Raw genomic sequence first — 22039 nt, 5'->3', positions numbered from 1 at the left:
ATGACTCAAGTTTTAACAGCCCATATTTCACAGTCTGTCCTAATGAATATACAGCGTGGGTAATTTTGATTGAGCACCAGCCTGCCTCTGGGATAATGACTTTGACGGTTCTTAGCAGATTTGATGACTTGATGACGATGGATTTGCTTATTTATCCGGAATTTGCTCCACTTCCTTCATAAAAACATAATTAGCTTGATGACATGTCTTAAAGCCACAGCTTTCTCGAGCTCAGCTCACAACATGCTGTGATGCCGCTGCATCTGCTTGCTGTAAAACTCTGGAAGTGTTCACATTTTACTGCGGTGTAAGTAAAAGTTGACTCTGGCAAGAAAAGCTCCCTTCCAATGCCAATGTCATCAAACGTGTTAAAAAAAAAAAGCAGTTAAAAATAAAAACAGAGTTGAGATGAGTATGCTAGAGGAGACTATGTCCTGAAGATACATCCCTCTGGGAGAGCCATCATGGTTTATAGTCACCTATAAACCTTTCCAGCAAAATGGGATTGAGTATTGACTTGAGTAAAAGTGTGTTAAATCCTTCACACAGATTATGGCGGGGGAAGGACGACGACACCTGCATGAATCACAATCGATCTTGTTGTCATACTTACTAAGTTTGGTCGCCACGATGGAGATATTGTGCTGGGCGATGCTCTCTCTGTCAAGGAGTTCGTTTGTGGAAATCGTTCCCTCCACTGGATCAATGTCAAAGTAGCTGTCCATGTCACTCTTCCAGTCAATGGAATACCTGAAAGAAAATGTTTGTTTAATAGCATCCATTTGCAGCATAAACCAGAATTAAACCACAGTGATTTTCCCTCCGGGCTCATGTATATGAGTTAGGTGTAATATAATGTTGGCGTAGCCTTCATTACTCATTCTGAATGGTCATTTCCAGAAAATGTGCTGAGGATCGCAAATAAATTCCAATCTAGTAATGGGGCACATGTACTTTGACCATGCTGAATAAACGCTTTTCTTGGGAACATAAATGAATTTTAGGCACTGTTGAAACCGTATCAATCTCTCACAGCCGAAAAACAACAAAGGCATAAAAATGTTGGTTTGGTGTCTGCGAACAGAGGGTACAGCGTCCTCTCTGTGAAATGCATCTTTGGTCTTACCCAGCTGCTCTGAATGCAAACGATGAAATACAAAAGAGATCTGAAACCAAACACTAACAGAGCCATTCATCATGCCATGCTATTTGATCTTAAAAGGCTATTTTTCATTAATAATTTTTGTGATCGCCTGTTGAGTTCCCACAAGCAAAAAATATGTCATCTTTCTCTCTTCCTTCACACAGAGGTCCGAGGTTGGTTGTTCAGCGCTTTGCTCATGGGCACTTCCACAGCACAGATGTTTAATTTCTCATGGGCTTGAGCCTGGATCTCTCTGTGCCACCATTCTGCTTTTTTTTTTTTTTTTTTTTCTCGTGGCAAGCTATTTGATCTTAAAAGGATATTTCTCATTAATATTTATCATGCTTGTTTTTTACACTATAGAGCCTCAAACTGGACTTGACTCAGTCATTAAAAGAAAGAGGCCTAGCATATATTCAGACCCCCAAGTCTTTTACTGTAATGAGAATGATAACAAAACCACTTCAGTAGAATTATTCTACAAGCCTCACTTCCATCAAATTTTTCTGTTTCAATTTTGATTTGTGTACGTCCTCTCTTTAACTCTGTTTTGCACGTAGCCTTGAAGTGAACATGATTGTGTCAAAATAGTTTAGTGTGAGTCTCTTTGATAAATATTACAGCCAAACTCCCATCAAGAGTTCAAAAGATCAATGGTTTGCAATTTCTCCTCAGGGTAAAATGCTTTTGTTGGGGGGGATGTATTGGAGTCAAGCTGCTACTGAAGCCTATGTTCACTGTCAGTGTGGCCCAGTGGTTAGAGAGACCAGAATATTACATGATAAATCACAAACAGAGCATGCATGTTTTGAAATTTCCTTGAACACGACAACAAAACCTCACCAGCTCAATTACAACCTCTCGCTCTAAATGCCAGAAACGTTTCAGAAAGTAACATATTTTGTATTCATGTGAAATAGAAAACATCAAAAAATGTTTTACTTGTAATTGGTTCAATGTCTTAAGTTATCTTTAAAAAGCACAGAGCTCATCAACAACTGTGAGAAAGAAATCGCAGATCTAAAGAGGCTACTTAAGCTGGACTCAGTACTGAGAGCTGTAGATATGGAAATTAATTACATTGTTATCTCCTGCTTTGAACTGCTGTGATGTTAATTCAATCCAGTGAACATTATACACGATACACAAGGTAATTTAAGAAAAGGGAAGGCACATTTGAGTTTATTTTCAACTGTTATTGATTTTATGGTTCAGGGTTTTTGCTATAGTAAAGCCTTTCAAATTTCATGACTAATGTGGCTCTTCAGTGTCTTGTGATTTGTGATATTACCATTTAAGACAGAGGCCAAAAGTGCAATCTTTAAATCTTATTCAAACTTTAGGAAGCTCTCCAGAAAGAGCCAACAATGCAGTATTCATGAAGCCCCTTTGTTTCCCCAGCTAGAGATTACTCTGCACTATGCCGCTAAATAGCAGAATCAGTTGTCTAAAAGCATTATTCCCTATGCATGATGGGTCATTGGGTCTATTGTTTTGAAGTGAAGAATGCAAGGCTGCTCTATGATGGCACACAAATGAACAATGTCAGCTGTGGTATTGATGAATATTTAAAGTGCCGGAGACAAAGTGGAGATTCACAGAGTAGAGGGCATAAGCTTTTTGTTGTACAAATCTCTGCTTTTTCCATTCTTTTGTTTTCTCCGGGATGAAATATTCATAAAAAAAACAACTACTGTCCATGCAACAGGTGTTTTTTTTGCTATTTGCGTTACACTCGAGCGATACATCTTCGAAGAACCATTAACACAAAGCAAAAGGAGCTAATCGATTTTAAAAAAGCAAAGGATTCTCATACATTTTTAAGAATGCACTTCTTTTGTCTTTTGCGAGGGACAGTCTATTGTTATCTACCACTCAAGTTTTATAGTAGAATGTGGGATAAGGTGTATGTGCTAGTGTGCAAGACAGACAGATGGAGGAATAAAAGGAATGACTTGCACTGAGTATAAATCAGAAGCTGAGTCAGGCATGTCAGATCCATAAAACCGACCAGTGATGTTTAAATGTCCCACCTGATATTTACCAAGGAGAGAGCAGGGGTCTAGAGTACAGTACGTTTTGTTAAGTATTTGTCACTTAAGTTTTAGAACATTTTGTTACACTATAAATTACCTTTGATCAGGATTCATTTTTGAGCTCTCTAAAGACAATCAAAAAGAAATCAAAACCTACAGAATTAGTTTTAATATATGCATTTCAAAAAGCAGAAAATGAGTTTTCATTAAGTCCCTTTGCTTCTGTGGAGTTATTCTGATACACCAGGGCTTACTGTTTATATCTCATCACTTCCAATAAGATCTTCTATTTACATTGTATATGTTGTTAATTAAAGGGGATGTATCATGCACATTTCCAGATCTATATTTATATTCTGAGGCTCAACTGCTATATCTTTGCATGATTTACAGTTCAACAACTGTTGTGATTGTGAACATTTTACTTGCTTACTGCTTACTAGCTCTTTATCCCAATCTAACCAATGTTGTCAGATAGCGTAACGCCGGTTATTCTGAGCATTAACTCATTACTGCTGTGGGTAAAAGTAAATGCAAGGGGACAGCAGCGTCTTCTGTGTAACTTGGTCCACTTTAATGACAGTTGGAGAACAGAACTCTGGCAAAAACGCAATACATCCACTTCACTGTCCTCTCAATTACAGCATATCGCTCTGCCAAGCCAAACAATTACCAGCACTACAGTTGGTCTTAGTGGATGTCAGCCAAAGTTACAGTATTCCTTCTGTTGCACGCAGTCACCAACAAGTCAAGAACTGCCAACCGATGATGCTAGCAGGATTTTTACATGACATTGTCAAATGTCCAGCACAGACTGATTAGTCTTCAAACTGATGAGTGAAACTGACAATACCCTCAAGATTAAAGTCATGATGACATTGATGAATGGGGACTAGAGACATTGATGAATGGATTAGGGATATAAAAGCTTCAACCACTGGCTGCAGTATCGCAGTACTTCCTTCTTTAGCTCTTTTATCCTCAAGAGAGTAAATATTTTGTCAAATAGTAAAGCCATTAAAGATTGTGAAATAAATCCAGGCCAGTTTTCTTCACAATATGTAGATTTACTATAGTTATTGTGAATAAAATTAAAATGATTTACTTTAAATGACCAAAATGTCCTACAGTGAGTCACACTGTCATTCAGTTTCCTTCTTTTTATCCCAACCCCTATCCTCAGTATACTATTCAGGTAGTCAAGTTCTACCGTTTCTGCTGAATACAAACAATTAAACCCAGTTAGTATAGTTTTTTTTTCATTAAGTTAGGCCATTTCAGTTCACTAACTTTTAATGGGTCTTTCCATCAGAGTATATCAGAGCAAAACTTGAAATATGATTTATTTGTGGACTATATTCAGAAATGATTCAATAATGCAGAATTGGGGAAAAAAATCTGAGAATTTCATGTTCGGTTTTTCTATTAGAGTTAATATTTAAAATGGGCTGGAAGGATCTACTGAAACTGCAAATTGCAAATTTTGTTTGATCAAAAAGAAAGGGAGGACTAAAACGTGTATTTTTTTAAAGAAAAATAACTTTAAAGACTACAACGATGCACACTCATCCATCCTTTAAGTACTGTGATTCTCCACTGAATCCCACTGAGTTCCATTAGGATTGGGAATTCACACTGTTTGCTTAAGACACATAAATCTGAACTTTGAATAGACATTGTTCACCACAAAATATAATCTAAATATTCCAAGAGTGACCTAAAGTAACAGTGATCAAACACAACATACATGTTTGTGGAATCAAATTTGTTATTTTCAAGTAGTCTCACTTTGATAACTAGATAACATTGTCTTCCACTCAAGTGAAACATAATTGATATGACACCATGCACAAAAAGTAACCTGTAAACTGTATATTGTTTTAGACAGAAGAGTTTAACTTTACCTGACTGGACTGCTGCTGGCATCTAAATCCTGTGCCGTCACTGCTCCGATGATGGTGCCTGCTGGTGTGTCTTCATACACATCCATCACATAGGAGGGCTTATTGAACACTGGGGGCTCGTCCACATCCAATACGTTAATCTTCACTGTTGCTGTGTCTTTGAAGGCTCCGAAGCTTTGAAATCGTGGATCCAAATGAGCATTAGAGGCATCTACCTTAAATGTGTACGCCTTCTTGGTTTCATAGTCCAGTGGCTAAAAAAAACAGGAAAAAAATAAAGTTAAAGTTACATTCACATTTGGATTTTATCATCTGCAGTTCAAACTATAATTGTGGCAGCACTCCTGCTGTAATTTGATTTCTCTGTGTTCATCCAGTAGGAGTTGAGAGCACTTGAGGAGACGTTGTAGCTGAATATGACTGTCAGTGTTGACAGCAGTTTACCCTCAGTTCATTTTCAAGCAGTAACTGTTCAGGAGTTACTGAACTATCAGACGTCAACATGAGCCTGCTCATATATAACAAATGTCAGTCTATGGTTGATCTCCACTGTTTATGTCACTCAAACTACATTCAAATTATATTATTCTCAGTGTCTGACAAGAACAACTAAAGGAGTAAACACACTCATGAAATCATCTTCAAACTTTTTTAAATGACAGCTCAGATTGAGGTTAATAGCATGGTGCTGTCTAATTCATCAGAGATCCCGACCGGGTTAATGTTTGAGCGCCTTACTGTGAGTAAGTTAAGCTGCATTTACTTGGTTCAGCAGAACTTCACCCCTATGCAAGAGTTCTCCAAAAACAGCTTAAGGGTTCATATGTTCTACCTCCTCAAGCCTCTGACATATCAGCTCAGGGTCAATTAGCCCAAAGTGAGGGGAGGAATCGGCATCCTCGGCATGTCTGCAGCTGAGGTGTATATATCCGACAGCAGTGACACCCCTATTCGTGCTTCTGCCCGTCTCCTGCCCTCTCATGTGAGACCAACCATACTTGGCAAGCTTGCAGTCGGTTACGCTCTACTGGCCTGGAGTCACATGAGAGACATTCCTTTCTGTGTATTTCAAATTGACTAACATGTAACCACTATGGCAGCAATGCTATCTTCTCGCCCCAGGACTTGGGCGTCTCTGGCATGTTGTTCCAAAAGACACCAAGTGAAAACAGCTGGTAATAGTGCAGTGAAATGTGCTTATGTGAAGAGACAGTGAATTTCAAAAAGGGAGGTGCACTGAAGGATGTAGAAAAAAAACGCCTTTTTGTGACGCATGGTAAACATGACCAATCATATGTCCAAATTAAATGCACATGAATTAGCTAACTAATTAGACTCCATCCACTAGAGATGATCAGAGGCTGTGCAGTCATGATTTCATAGTGATAGCAGATGCTTCTCAAGCCCTCGGTCTCATCTTCATCTCCATGGTTTCACAGTCTTTCCACTACAGCAGGTGTCCGTAAAAAGAAAAAAAAAAAAAAAGAGCTATGTGAAGGCAAGCCAATCTGAAAGCAATCATTGACCATCAACCACCATGATTGGTTTGATTACAGTGCACCAGATGCAACTGGCTAGGCACAGCTATACGATCCTTCAACAGGAAATACACTCTGTCCCTTTCAATCTCTTTCAAGAAGTGACAACACTGAGAGAAGACCCAGCTCCCAGAAGCAACAGCCACATAAAAAAACACCGGATTCATCGTGGGTGTCATTCAAATGCTGATCCCTACAATCAAACTAAAAGACTCCTCACCAAGTTATACCTACAACGTAGCCTAAAATGTACAGCAGTCATTATGTTAGTTTGCTGAGCTTCCTGCTGATTCCTGTTGATTGCTGAAAATCAGCATCAAAAGTAACTTAATGTACTTTGCTTCTCAGAAACTTAGGCACAGAAATACATATACCAATAATGTAATCAGCATTTTCATTATTTGGAGTTTATGTGATGCAAAACTAGCATAAGAAAAGCAAAGTAAATAACATATAAATAAAATAAATACCTAATAAGCAAATATCATATTAGGCCTTAACCAGTGCATGTAGACAAGCATGCATAGCTCAGCTAAAATACGTGCACAGGTGGAGGAGGAGGAGGGACAGAGATACTGCTGGGAAAGTGGACAGCAGGAGGTGTACACCAGGCCTCATTAGCCAGAGTCTCACTGGGGACAAGGAGAAGCGTTGCTTTCCATCTCAACATGCTGCATCACCACAATTAGGATAGAGGCCCAAACTCTCACCCTTTATAACTGTCTAATTTTCATGTAATCCTCGGCTAGCCGATGACGGAGAAATGTGGAGCATGATGGGGAAATGCTCTTTTCACACACAGGCTTTGCAGTTTTGCCACAAATCTTCTAGCGAGCACAGCTGGCATCCCGGAGTCACAGCAAACAAACAGCTTTGAGCAATATGATAATGCCTAAATTTAAAGCAGTTGAGCAAGAGGGGTATTATTTAGTGCCAGTGGATTCTGTAATGTTAAATGATAGGTTCACATTTTTCAAGTCTGTCTTGAAACAATAGTCGTCCATATTGGGATTATTTTAGCTGCTGTAATCCATCCTCCACTTCATACTGGCCATTAAAACATCCCATTCTAATGTGCTTTGGAGTCTTTATTCACTTGATACAGTATATTTACACGGTAGTATCTTATTAGGATTAAAACATTTTGCCACTAAAGGTGCAGCAAAGAAAAGAGATGGCATCTACATGAGCAAATTGCAGCACATTTACTCAGCAGATGGAGGAGGGAGAAGCCTTTCTGACATTCATGGAACAAAGCATGGACAGCCATATGATTAACTGTCGAGCAAATCTCACAGAATAATTTACATATTCCGGTTTGGGTGCAAAACAGTAATTCTGAGGGTTTCACTGCCTTTTTAATGCGTTTGAGACACAAGATGGTCCAAGAATGTCTGGGATATCTGTTGTTAAATAGGAATAAAATGGGGCCAGAAGGGGGTAATGAGAAACTCTGAGTTAATGAGAAGACGTGCTAATGTGTCAACGCTTGAGTTGGGGAGAATCAAATCAGATCTGGAGGCCATAAGGGAAATTTCCCAGGAAAGAAAAAAAATGGCCATTCATTTTCTGACTCCATGTATCATTTTACGTTTTTCCCCTTCCTCGAGGATGACCTACTTATAAGCTGAGAACTGGTGCTGTATGAGTATTACCCAAATCTACACATACATTATTATTAAACAAGCTGCATACACCTATGCATGTTCATTTACAAGTTCGAAGTGTCTCATTATAGCCTCGGTTGTTATGCACCTTTTATGGGTTACCGTGGACACAACAAGGAAGTGTATCAACGGTGGAATTTGTAAAGAGGACAGACCGAGTTCCTCTCATGTCAGTGCTGCTGCTCTTCAACATCACAACAGAACACACTTGAAATTCTAGACATAGTGCTGCGCCCTTTGATATGTAAATGTGTACCTTCATTGCACTGGCAGTGATACTGAATGAAGGAACTTTTTTTCTTGCCAATTGAACCTGTTATGTTTCAAGGGAATTTGTTAATTTAGAACAGGGGACTAATCAAGGCATCTGAGTCTCACAGGTACAGTATTATGCACACATACACTCGCACATTAAAAACTCCTTACACCGTCAGATTCACATGTGTGAATACAGAACAATGGATGTGGTTGTATGATGATTTACAGCGATAAAATAAGAGCATAATCATAACTGAAATGTGTTTCTGACTTGTTAACTTTGGCCTGTTTCTGGTCCCTCGCTCACAGCTTGCTCCTTGAGCAGTATAAACTGTTAGTTGCAGCTATTTTTTCAGCTTACTGGTTATTTTGGGGACGGGAGAAGCAGGATGATATGCATATTTAATGGGTTCTCGGTTTGTTTGTGTGTTCAGTACAGTATTACAATACCTGAGTTCAATATTCTTTTCAAACATCCACCACGCTTGCCCACTTATATGGGGAACGGTCTGCTGCCAACACCCATGGGTGAATCTAGTTTTTCCCCGCGAAGAATAATTATCACAGCACAGCAAGTCATTAGCAGGCTGATTTCATTTGTTTGTGCTGAACGCAGGTATTACCCGAAGAGGCTGGAGATTAAATAAGGTGAAAAACACAGAAAATATTTAATCTGTGATGTTGTGAGCGGCCGTAAATCCATTTAACCACAATATTATATATTTACAATACCATTTATGAATCATTAACACCCCCTCACATGATTTATCCTGTGAGAGCAAATCAAAGCTAGGCCAAACATGCCTAGAATAACACACATTTCTAATTACAGCTGTCAGAGCCAACATGTTTTTCCAAACAGCAACATTAGACCATGCCTGGATGCTTAAATCAAGTGCGGCCAAAACCTCCTGATCCCACATGACAGCACCCATCATCGAAAAGCTAAAGATTTGCCTGTTGGGTTGCGGTAAGCTCTAATAGTCCTAACAATGCCTAAAAAGCTAAGGACATCATTTCTGGGATGCAAAGCCACTTTAGTGTGAAAATTCCATTGTGATTCTGAGATAGGCAATTATGACTCAGTGGTTTGAGTCTGGCATAATATCTCTGTTGTGAATGAGTGACTTCTTTATAAGGTCACTGCAGTCATTGACTGACAGTTCAGCAAAAATCTGCCATGCAGAAGAATGCTAAAGACCTCCAGCCATCATTGTGCCATCACCAGTCAACTGACCACAGAGTACAATGAGCTTATCATCAGTAGAGAAAAGCTTACATGCCCCAGAGAGCCATTTGATGTCCCTCTGAGTACCGGGGGGGTCCTAACACTGTGGAGAAGAGATGCTCACTTTATTGTGCTGCCATCAGTCACATCAGTTTGTGTCCTTGGCTGCCTCAAAGCCTCTCCATCCCCCCAATGCTCGCAACAGTGGAGTGCCATCTGAGAGTCTTGCCAGCAGCCCTGTCCACACTGCAGTGGAGTGGAGTGACTGTGAAAGACTCGCACTGCCACTCTTAATAGGACAGGGTTAGCCATGGGATGAGCCCCGAGACACTAGTTTAATCTATTACACCCACGCCTCCCCAGGCCACCAGAGAGAAGGCACTTCATCGACTCCAAGCACCACCTCAGCCGCCTCTTTGTCACTCTCTCTCTCCTCTTTCTTTTTTTTTTTCTCTCTTTGTACTCATTCACTCACAGACAGCACATGCATACCCAGACGTACACAAAGACATGCACACACACACATTGCTTCCCGCTTGGTTGCTTGGTGAGATGTTATTCGTCCGTGTTGGGCACCTGCATCTCCTGCTGTTCTGAGGCATTGTTTTGTCTCTCCTCCTCCTTTCAGCTCCTTTCACACTGTGGCCTAGAAAAACTAATAACACCTCCCAGTGAAACATTCAGCACTATAATCAATAGATTAGTTTCAACTCCTGTCTGTGAGCAAGGTGCAGTTGGTAGCATGCCACTGGATGAGCTGCTAGACACTAATGCTATCAGTTTTAACCTATAATATACTGTGATTACCTCATGGCACTATGAAAATTACATGTAAAATTCATATATTTTCACAGGGTAAGGACATTGTTTTATTCTAACTGCATGGATGTACCCTCGTAAACACTGTAAACTTTAGACAGAGACCACAGTGTATTGTGTTCTTTAGTATTCAACCAACATTCCTCACTGTTTTCTGGCCTTCAGTCAAGTTAGCAGTTTGTTCATTACTTTTGTAATTTGACCATTACCTTTTCTTACTGCCTGGTAGTATCTCATCAAGACTGTAAGGCAGTAACAGCTTCCATTCTCTGAAATGATTTACTGTTCAAACAGCCCAGTAATGACATTTCTGATAGAGAAATTAGACTGCAGTCAGTGTCTGGCTTTAGTGAAATTAAATCCTTAATTGATGGCAGGAAGGATGAAAAAGGCTCCTTGCCTCAATACTGCCAATGGCTCTAACTAGGGAAGCCTTAATAGGCCCACATTTGGCAATCCAGGCAATTAGTGGCATTTGTTTTGCATGCAAATGTTGATCAGTTTTGTGCTCTGTTGGTGACAAGCTCTTTTTCTTATATGTCATGCCTAACATGAGTCACTTGAATGTGCTGTTCTTCAGAAGTGGAAAAATTGTCACCTGAAGGAATGATTGGCCGCTATTTTAGGTGTTACTCAATTAAAACAAATCAATTTGCGGTGGCAAATTAATAATATACTTGTATATTGCCTGAAAACATGAAGGCTGTCTGGGATTAGTGTGCTAAGACATGGGTCTGTGATCCAACATATGGTTATGAAATTTAAGTTATTATGAATGTTGTGATTATCTGTCTACCTCCATCATTCTGAACCTTCCAAACCAGTCTCTTACTGTCTCTGTCCATGGTGCTGAAAACATTCAAAGCAAAGTTTAGACTGTGTAAGAAATCACTCCCTTGTATACTTTTATTCACCATTTCCTATATAACAGACACTCAATAATTTACTCTACAGCAAGCAGTAAATTGAGATTTTGGACACTCAGAGGATATGGCTGGTGATTTTCTATGTTTTCCTTATTGTCAACAAATCTTATGTGCAGAGCCAAATCAACAAGGATTTGTTGTGCTACATATCACAACCTCTTGACTCAGTGCTACATTGTAAATTTCTCAAAGAACTTCAGTACAAAGTCAAGAGGTTGTTGTATGTAGCACAACAAGCTAGTGAAGGTTTGTAAACTGAACTGCAATTCTCGTGTCTGCTGTACATGGAACTAGTCTCCAGAGACCGTAAATGTGATCACTGTTATCAACCTTTGGAGTAATTTCTAAACAAAATACTGTGACTGTAATCTTTGTGGCAAAGGAATATGTTAATCAGTGCGACAGTGTGGCTCACTGCCATGTTTTTTTTGTAATTTTTGGACAACAGTGGAGATCTACAGCTCAGAGGAATAAGATATATCAGGCTTTGGATAAACACACAATACTCGTAAGTAGATCAATTCATTGTTGGTTTGGCTCTGCACATGAGATTTGTTGACAATAAGAAAAATACATAAAATAACCATCCATATCCTTTCAGAATCATTTTGCATCATCTCTGACAGGTGCAATGTTGCATGAATGTAGTGAATAAATTTCATATTCTGAGCTCAGACACTCATGAGTCACACACAGAATCACAAACCTATACCTTTACAACCGTCATGACTACCCTAGCAACACCCAAAAGACAACTCCGAAACCTATAGCAACCACAAACCCTTGTAAATTAATTATATGGTTCTTTTCAATCAGAGTAGAACAAAGTGCTTTACAATGTGCCTCTCATTCACCCATGTACACATACTCACACACTGATGGTGGGGTAGCTGCCATGCAAGATGCTGGCCTGGCCATCAGGAGCAATTTCTCTTCAGAAGCCAGGGATCAAACCACCAACCCTGCTCTACTTCCTGAGCCACAGCTGCACCATTAACATCAACCAAACAACACCATGGCAACCACCCTGACCACCTTAGCAACAAAACACCTAAAAACCTTTTTAATGATCTCATAACATCTTAGCTACACCCCCAAACAACCAAGCAACCATCATGTGACTTTCAATTAGTAGGTAAGTTTTCTTTAAAAATATATATATTTTCAATGATCATTATTAACTTGTAATACCTATTTTACTACTAAATACCAGATTAAACCAGTGGTTGAGGAGTACATGCAGCAGTTCACAGTACACAAGTCACCTGCACTTCTCTGCAATGTTTCTTGAGCTCTTATGACAATCTGGGACAATGGATTTGGAAGCAGTGCCAGAGGTCTGCAGCAAATGCTCTTTATTCAATACACTGTGGCCACTGGGGGTATTCAGTTTGAGCAGTGAGGAGATAGTCCTGTATTAAAATGGATTCCCTGAATGTAAGCCAGCAAATATTATGCCACACATGCTGTCATTAAACAATACAGTTCCTTTAGGCTTAGAACAACACATTTCAATTATGCATATCTGCCATCTTTTCTTCTCCCAGGAGGAGGTAAATAAACATGCAAATGGACAAATGCACAAAACGACATTTAATCTGACTGAAAATTATTTTACCAACACAACCCAAGGTTATCATGTCGTGTGTGTGTCATCTCGATGTGTGGGTGTGCTATTGCTCTCCACATACATATAGCAATGTGTGAATGTGTCGGTTTCCTTCCACATCTCTTTTTCATGTACAGTATGTCGCTCTGTGCGCACACATTTGTCTGCACATTTCCCTGGAAATTCATTGGTGGATTTACCTATTGTCTGCTATAATCTTATGTTTTGCAGATGGGATGTGCAAACCCCCTCCATGCCTCTGCGCCTCTTTTTTCCTCTCCCCCTGTATCGGCAGACTGGGAAACAGATGATCATCCTTTGAACCCATTACTCAGCCTGATCCTCTTATCATAACCAACCTTCCCGAGTCTCTAATTTGGGGTCTGCCAAACTCTGCACTGTGTACAATGTGGCTTTCGTCTCTGTCCTGCTGTTTCCTTTTCTTTTTTTTCTTTTTTTTTGACGTTTGTGCGAGGGAGGGAAGTCAAAAGAAAGAGGGAAAGCTAAAGACTAGGAGAGAGGGAAAGGGAGACGGGTAGAGAGTGGGATTGTCTGCACACATTTGCACACCCGTCTCTGGGGATATTCTACCAATCCGAAATAAGACAAGTCTGTGGGTGGGTCAGTATTCTGGGAACACAGTGAACAACTCATAAAGGTTTCATCTCCAGCTACCTACTCCCCACACCTTTGCGAGGCACAGCTCATCCTTTCTCTCCTCTCTTTCTCACTCTGTCCGTGCCCTGCTAATATCACTATTCCACATGGTAGAAGCACATGTTGTTTAGTAAATTACATTGTGGGGGGCTTGGTCAGTTAAAGGGGCTAAGAATGTCCCCCATCAACAATGGCTTTGTGCGGTAGCCGTCCACTGTAGGGAATACATCACACTGCCTCATTGTTGCTGTGGCAGAATATCAAACACTGAAAGTAAAACAATAGGAGGAAAGATGAATCCTCGCCATCCATCGAGGGTATACATGATGTAAACAAATAACCATCTTCATTTACATCATAATTGCATCCTGTCTCATTTCGTTATTCCATTACTGTCAATGAGCAGGGTACTATAGAGTGATCTATAGTCATGACTATAAGTACCATTCACACATACAGCACAAACAGTGTATGTGCACACACATACATGATGTAACGCATGCAGGTTACTGTATGTCCATACCCTTCATACACACGTGCACAGAGAATACTGAGGGAGCTCTTACACTGAGCAGGGAATCAATTACTCACTCGGCTGCATATTTTTGGGGATCAAAGGATCACACACCTTTGTGTGCTTGTGTGCTGGGGCATGTACTAAAAATGTACCAGTTAACGAATACCTCAGTGTGATACATCAGAAAAACAAATGCAGATTTGCATTCCCCCAAAGAACAATTTAGACACTTACATCAGAAATACCCTGAGAGGCACAAAAACAGATAGAATTGGCTGCACATTTTTTTCTATTACTTTTGCAATCAGATGAAATACGCTGTATGCGTCAAATGTAACAAAAAGTGACAAAAAACGGATACATTACCGCTCCTTAAAAGTATTTGTTGAGGGGAATTTGCATGGAAAAGGAAGGAATATAATGAGAAACCCGTTTCTAATCTTCAAGAAGCGGATTTGCGTGTAAAGCTAGTTAAGTTTTGGAGGAATTCTGAAGGACTGTCTTTTATCATAATGTTTGAGACTTGGAGGCGAACTGCTACTGTTCTAACATTCAGCGTACAAAAGTTTGTGATTTCAACTTTGATTATGCAGTATTTCAGGTTGTGTATTGTGTTGTGTGGCGTATCCATGACAGCAACTTTCTATGCAGGCTGCTCTATTAGAGGGCATCAAAAGTACTGTGATTAAACAAAGTAAAACTAGATATCAATCATTGGAAAATAGTAATATCAGCACTGACAAAATGATTGCTGACATGATGGTGAAGCAGAACAAGTTGCAGAAAGTTGTGACTTATCTGCTACCTTTCAAAGAATAGCATGTATGTATGTTTCAAATAATATATATATATATATATATATATATATATATATATATATAATATAAATTGTGTTTTGGAAATGATAACATAAATATGTGTGAATATTTACCCAACAGTATTTTAGAATAAGCAGGAAAAAAAAAAAAAAAACCTCATCCATGCATCACAGCGTTGCTTAGAGAAAACTTCACTTTCTGATATTTATGCTGTTTTCTCCTTCTCCATATTGCAGAGACTTTTTTTTTTTGGCTGTTGCATAACGCAACATTAGCAATGCTCTGCAGTTCTTATTTTTCTATTGAATCTAAATAGCAGTGACAACAAATGACATTTAAACTCACCACAGGGGTCTACTGCATCTGCCAAAGGGAAACTCAGTACAGAGTATGAGAGAATGAATGTGCAGGGACTTGTGTGTGAGTCTGCGAGCAAGTCAGACTGAATGCGTAACACAATCATAGGTTGAAAGCTTATATTTGTGCATGTGTGCCTGTGAGAGTATATGAGAAACTGCATATGTTTGTACCGTGTAGTTTTATGTGTGAGTGAGACCTAGTAACTTTAACACATTCATATTATAGGCCTCTTAACTGTCACATGTAGAGACACTGAGCCAACCACTCACCAGCTGTTCAAGTGATACTGACATGATGTATTTCAATAGCAGGCTGGCAGTAGTGTGGAAGCGTAAGCAGTTCTGTTATTCAGTGGTTACTCCAAATGGCAGTGAGATGTAACAGTCTGTAAACTGTTGAAAACCACATGTGTTTGCTAACCTGGCTGACCTGTGATGCTTGATGCCGAAGCATACCAGACTGATTAGAGAGGCAAACAAACCCATATAGTGAGCCCAGATTCCTCAAATGGACCACTTCGATCTGAATAATATGTCCAAATGTGGCCAAGACTGAATGACAATATAATCAATACAGTACTTTTAAATATTGTACGTTTTTTGTCACATTGACGCATGCCATCATTTTTAAAGTTCATGTACCTTTTAAGAGTAGGTACCTGAAACCTTAATAAGAACATGCTGAGACTCTTTCATTCTCTGCCAATGCAGCACTCATAAATGCATATTGCCCACCCACTGTCACTGAACTGAATACCCTCAATGTCCAAAGAGAAATAATATCACACTCTTGCTCTCTGCAGTCAAACCTGTGGGTAGATATTTCTATTTAGTATGTTTGGATATGATGGATCTCCAAATCTTTAACCAGGCATAAGCTAAGGCAAGTGTCACAACAGAGCTGAGAATGTACATAAATGAGGGGATATTTTTAATGGGTAGCTTTGTAATTAACACACCAAAACAACATGAGTACATTATGAAACCTGATGTTAAGATTGATAAAGGGACAGGCTTTTCCATGTGGCGGTTGTGAAGCTTTTATTGTATTACTCAATGTCCTGTTGGAACAGTTTAGACAAAACTGCACTATGATATATATATATATATGAAATGAAATATCCATCATCTCTAAATTCATTCCTAAGGTTACATTTTTTATATGTATGTATATTTTAAGTATGAATGGATTGAATTTTGGAGCAGAACTTTTACATTTTTTAAATATATGGGCTGAATTTAATAATTGATTGCATAATAAGTCTTATTATAGGCTAGGTATTTAATAGATAAGTATTCATTGCACTGGCTGGGCCACTCTATTTTTCCCTCTTAGACTGTGGCTGTAATGTCCTTTTTTTCACCTCTGGCAGTTGCGGGTCCCCCTTGAAAATGAGATGATAGATCTCAAAGGGTTTATCCTAGGAGTAATAAATTTCTCTAATCTCACTGGTGCTTTTGTGCCATTTGCCATTTTTTGTGAAGTAATATCATGGCCCTACAAATGCTATATGTGGTAAAAGTTGGTATTAAATGAGATACGTTTGCTCTGTGGATCAAAGAAAGTACAACCAAAGACCAGGACCTCTTGCTGTGGGTCACTGTGTTCTGGATGTATTAATCCACTTAGCAAAAACAACATATGGCATAGTAAATGAGCCCTGACATGCTGAGTGTATGCTTTATATAGCTCCAGCGCTCAGAGAGAGCTATGTCATTACTCTGTGCCGTAATTTAAGACATGGACAGCAAGGAGACAAACAGTGAGAGAGAATCATCACGTACAGTAACTGAAAGATCACGGATACACATCTTCCAAGCGCCCCGCTGATTTAACAGCCAATTCACGTAGAAGGTGTTTGAGACCCCCTGCGTTTTTTTACGTCTATTTCTGTCGCGTTTACTGAAGCGTAATCTGCACAGACAGCTGTTTAAATCACACAAATATCCCGGTATCTACATTGATTGATCAGGACTCCCAGTCTGCCTGTTGTGAGCTCACCTGTTTCACTACAGGCAGATTCCCCTCTCTCGCTACAGAGGGCGGGTAAATAAAATAAATGAATCAATAAACACTTTTCTTTCCTTGATTTCTTCCCACGGAGCAGTCATGAAAAGTATTTTGGTTCGGTAAATTTCTGCTGTCAGTCAACCCGGTGAAGGCAGGTTAGATGCATGCACACTCACTATGATTTATTTTATTAAATACTCTAATTTATTTATTTCAGGGATCAGATTTCTTTTTAAAAGTTACTTGCTCCATGTGTTTGCTCCTTTACGGTGTCGGTGATAGGCCTACTGTTTCTCAAGTGAATAAAATATGTAAACTACAGCAAAAGTAACTTTGGCTCCAGCACAGCCGTTGCACCAGTGGAATAATAGCACTGGGAGTCATCTAGGTGTAAATATAACATACAGAATAGCATACCCACAGGAAGTAAGGGTGCTGGGGGTGCTGCAACACCCCCGCCCACAGGTGCGGCACCACCTCCGCGTGACTAGGCTATATATATGTATGTATGTATTTTCACAAGTTCTTTTTTCTGTTATGTTACACCGCATCTCTACTGTTCCCTATCATCTTTTTTTTTTTTTTTTTTTTTAAATGTAATAATTATCCCAAGCAATGTGAGCTTTCCTGATGGTTTCCTATAGTGTGTTGATCTGTTGCGGCAAGAAGGATTTAAATAGCTTCTCCAGCATACTGACAAAATACAACAAGATACTGAAATTCAGATGCAGTTTTCAAACAATAGCTGCACTTTCTGTGGCGGTGTGGCGTTGTCATGAACGACGATACACAAGTACTGTTTTGAACTATACCGTTTTCATATTGTCATAACTGTAACATAATTGTCATAAGGTTAACATAACATGATATGGTGCTGTCAAGATGTGATGAGATATTCAATGTTGTATAGACCCCAAAGGGCACTTTATGATATAAACCCACTCAAAACATGTTTCCCTGGTGATGCAGAATGGTGTTGGCATGTGCTATGTTTGAATCTACATTTAAAAACTAACATACCATATATGTTAAACATTTTATCTTAGTTTCTGAGACTCCCCGACACATACCCTTTTCAGAATGATAATCCCCTCTTGGTTGTGTTCATTGGTGGTGATGTCAAACATGGCGCCTCCATCTCCTGGCACAATGGTGTACTCGACTTCGGCATTTTTCCCGATGTCCAAGTCATGGGCCTTGATTCTCCCAACAGCAGACCCCACTGCAGAAGACTCAGGAACTCTCAGGTGAAAGAAACCTGTCAACAAACAAACATCAGACTGGACTCAGGCTCATTTATTATCATCATATGACACTGGATGGAAATACTGAGCTCCTCACATCCCCTGTCCTTTATGTAGTCTCTCATCCGCCTGAGGATGTCTTTTCCACCCACAGGCAAGCAGCTGATATGCTCTCTGTCTGAAGTCAGCCCTGTGGCTATAGGCATGACATTATTCAATTTTGACGTCTTTGGACATCAAGGGTGCTCAGCTCCTTGTAATTGGCTGGCTCAACCTGTAAGATCAACAAACACAAGGGCCCAAGGGCTTTGGTTCTCCCAACAGCAAAAATCACTGCTGAGGGCTTAGGAAGAACTCTACAAACAAACAAACTGTAGAAATTGATTGATTATCACTGACGCCAGACAATGGATGGAAAGTTTTGTGTTTCCCTTCATTTTCTGTGATGGCTAGCTGTTCAATCAATCATGCCAGAGAAATTAAAACTTTACTGCTGCGTCACATATCTAGTGCCCACACCTGGTGGGCAGCATGAAGTAACACACAAGTGTTTTCAGGACTTGGAATGTTTTGGTTTAATTACGCCTCTCATTCTATACTCAGACCGAGAAACGTCAGTAAATCATAAGGACGTTAATTTAAAAGATTTATGTTTGAAACCGGTGCTGTGTCAAAGGTCGGACAACATTTATTCGGGTCTATTCATTATAACTGGATGTGCAAAAGTCCATCAAAGTGTAGCACTTGTACCTGACCATTTGAAAGGTTTCATTTTTTTTCGTTTTTTTTATTTATTTAACCAAATCCCTAACACATTCCTCCATTTAATCAAACGAATACCTAACACATGTTCTACTCTAACAAAGAAACAGTCAAAACAGACTGTGGAAAACATTAACATTAGATCTAGGTTGCCCTTATATGGCAGTTTTTGCTTGGCGGAGAGGATATTCCCTTTTCTTGCTGCAGGACCAACATAAATTTACTGAAACAAAACCAAAATATCCGTCTTTGCTTTGGTAATTGCAATGTCATGCCATACTATGAGATACTAGTACTGCTGTGTATATGTTACTGCTCTTGCTCTCATTTATTATTCCTTCATTTTACTGTGGATCTTAGGTTTTTCCTCACTGCTGATCCCAGGAATGAGAGAAGGGATCTGAGGCATATGGATGAATTTGGCTGCCATAATTTCAATAAATAATCAAGTACTTTCAAGGACATGCATACATTTTTTAAAAAGTCTTTTAAGGTTCATGTCCTTTAAAGATAGGACAATAATATTTCTTTTTGGTAGCTCCAGTCATTGTGCCAAAACATGCTGAGTTGCAGGTCAAGAGAATTTACAACACAGTTGTTTTATGGCATTGTCAGTGGGTAAACTAGCCTCTGTGATAATTCAGCAAAGCCACATGCAGGTACTATACATTACTATCAGCCCTGAACTATGCATTGCTTTGCAGCTGCAGCCACATCTGTTGCCCTCACAGAGGCTCAGGGGATTGACAGTTCTCAAATACATAATCTATAATAACTAGGGAGGAAAAGAGAGATTTCTGGAAAAGATAGATGTGGATGGATACATGCAGCAGTGGTATATGTTAACTGAATCATCTGATGAGTTCCTCCAATATGGCCACCACACATTTTTTAACCTATAAGCTCTCAATCGATGGAAAAAAAAGAAGTAGACTAAGAGAGGATTTGGGACAGGGCAGAGGAGCTGCCATGCTTGGCCCAAACCTCTGTGCTGTGACAGCATTATGGAAATATCATCTTTTCCTTGCAGCCAAAGGAGCTTGACCGTCTGACTGCCTATATTTACATTCAGAGGAGACCACTGAGTTTCACCTCAAAATACCTGAAGAGACTGCATCAGTAGAGAACAGTATTTGTGCTTTCCTGTCATATCCTTGCTGTTTTAAAATAGAATAAACTTTGCACACAGACAAATATTTATACTTAGTATATATAGAAAACTTTCACAGATCAATGAGTTTACAGCAAGGAGTATTTTTTTTTTTTTCCCAGCTTGGCTTTTTACATGACCTGGTGAACGGTACAATCGAATTAATCCGGTTTAGCAGCTTATAAAAAATACCAGATAAAATACAGTGTTTAAACACACTGACTCAATCCCTGGTGCAGCACTGTCGTACTCTAACCTGATCTAAATATAGAAGGATGCTCCATAAGTAAAATAACACCAACCCAGGTTTATTTGCCAGGCGTAGTAGCCGTAGATGCAATCATGCTAAATAAACAGCTTTGCTTACGACAGTGCATAATGACAAATAATGAAAACCAATTACGAAGAGAAGTCATGATGAATACCCCCTGCCCCGTTGTAATTGCAGTGTTTATTTCATTATCATAAAATGTGTGAACCTGCAAAAGGTCATCCAAATTATTATTGTTTTGGTGTTGTTAAACAGTCATTATATCTAAATGTCTATTTTCTACAAAGGGCACTTACTTTTGGAGAACCTTGGTGGGTTATCGTTGACATCGCTGAGGGTAATGTTGACGGTGGTGGTCCCGGCCAGCCCCCCAAGCTGGCCCCCCATGTCCTTGGCCTGGATTAACACCTGGTACTGTTCCTTCACCTCTCTGTCCATGTTGGGCAAGGCTGTCTTTATAACCCCTGGTGTACAGCAAGATTGATGAGAAGTACAGATAATAAAGGAGGGAGAAACAGAGGAAGAGAGAGAGAGAGAGATAGGGAGATAAAAAGACAAAAGGGAAAAAGTGGTAAACTTTTAAAATCCCCTGAAGTATGTTTAATGCTAAATGCACAATTTACTTCAAAATGCAGAGTATACTTCCACCTAAGGAGCTCACTCCTGTGCCTCTGACCAAGGCTGAAATAGAGGTCATTACAAACTGAGACACTTGACATTCAGTAGGGAACTCTGTTGAAGCCATATAATGATTCACTTGAGGATCAGAGACCCTGAGATCAGAGAGCGTTTGTACTGCAGATTAATAGCCAGGTCAGTGGGAGGCTGGCAGGGTAAAAGGAAGCAGGCAGCATAGGTGGGTCTGCACTTTTTCCCTCCTCTCACTCCATTTAATACGGTGAGGATGTCACATTTGATCCACAGACTTCTAACATGCGTGACTCCGAAATCAAAGCATAAGTTTATTTTTGACATTTCTGTCTCTGAGTGGGATGATACTGTGACATGCATGGTGATTTACACATGTGGTCGTCATCCCCCTCCCCTTTGTTCACCTTTTTTTCCTCCCAGTGTTTGTTCCCCTTGTTGATGTGCGTTTGCAGATAGATGCAGGCCCAGCA

The 22039-nt window shown here is 39.6% G+C and overlaps 1 protein-coding gene across 1 annotated transcript in view; it reads right to left on the bottom strand.

Annotated features, from left to right (window-relative positions):
- LOC122972982 (cadherin-12-like) overlaps positions 1-22039 on the bottom strand; it is a 101734-nt gene that overhangs the window by 14594 nt on the left and 65101 nt on the right. The window contains exons 5-8 of the mRNA XM_044340427.1: positions 21215-21382; positions 18562-18749; positions 5085-5338; positions 614-750 (exon numbers count right to left, since the gene is read on the bottom strand). Coding sequence (XP_044196362.1) covers positions 614-750; positions 5085-5338; positions 18562-18749; positions 21215-21382 — 747 coding nt within the window. The remainder of the gene's footprint in view (positions 1-613; positions 751-5084; positions 5339-18561; positions 18750-21214; positions 21383-22039) is intronic.

This window comes from Thunnus albacares, chromosome 21 (genome assembly GCF_914725855.1).
Source record: "Thunnus albacares chromosome 21, fThuAlb1.1, whole genome shotgun sequence".
In the NCBI taxonomy this organism is placed as follows: domain Eukaryota; kingdom Metazoa; phylum Chordata; class Actinopteri; order Scombriformes; family Scombridae; genus Thunnus; species Thunnus albacares.
Note: the sequence above shows the minus strand (reverse complement) of the source record. Positions and strands in the feature narration are given on the sequence as shown.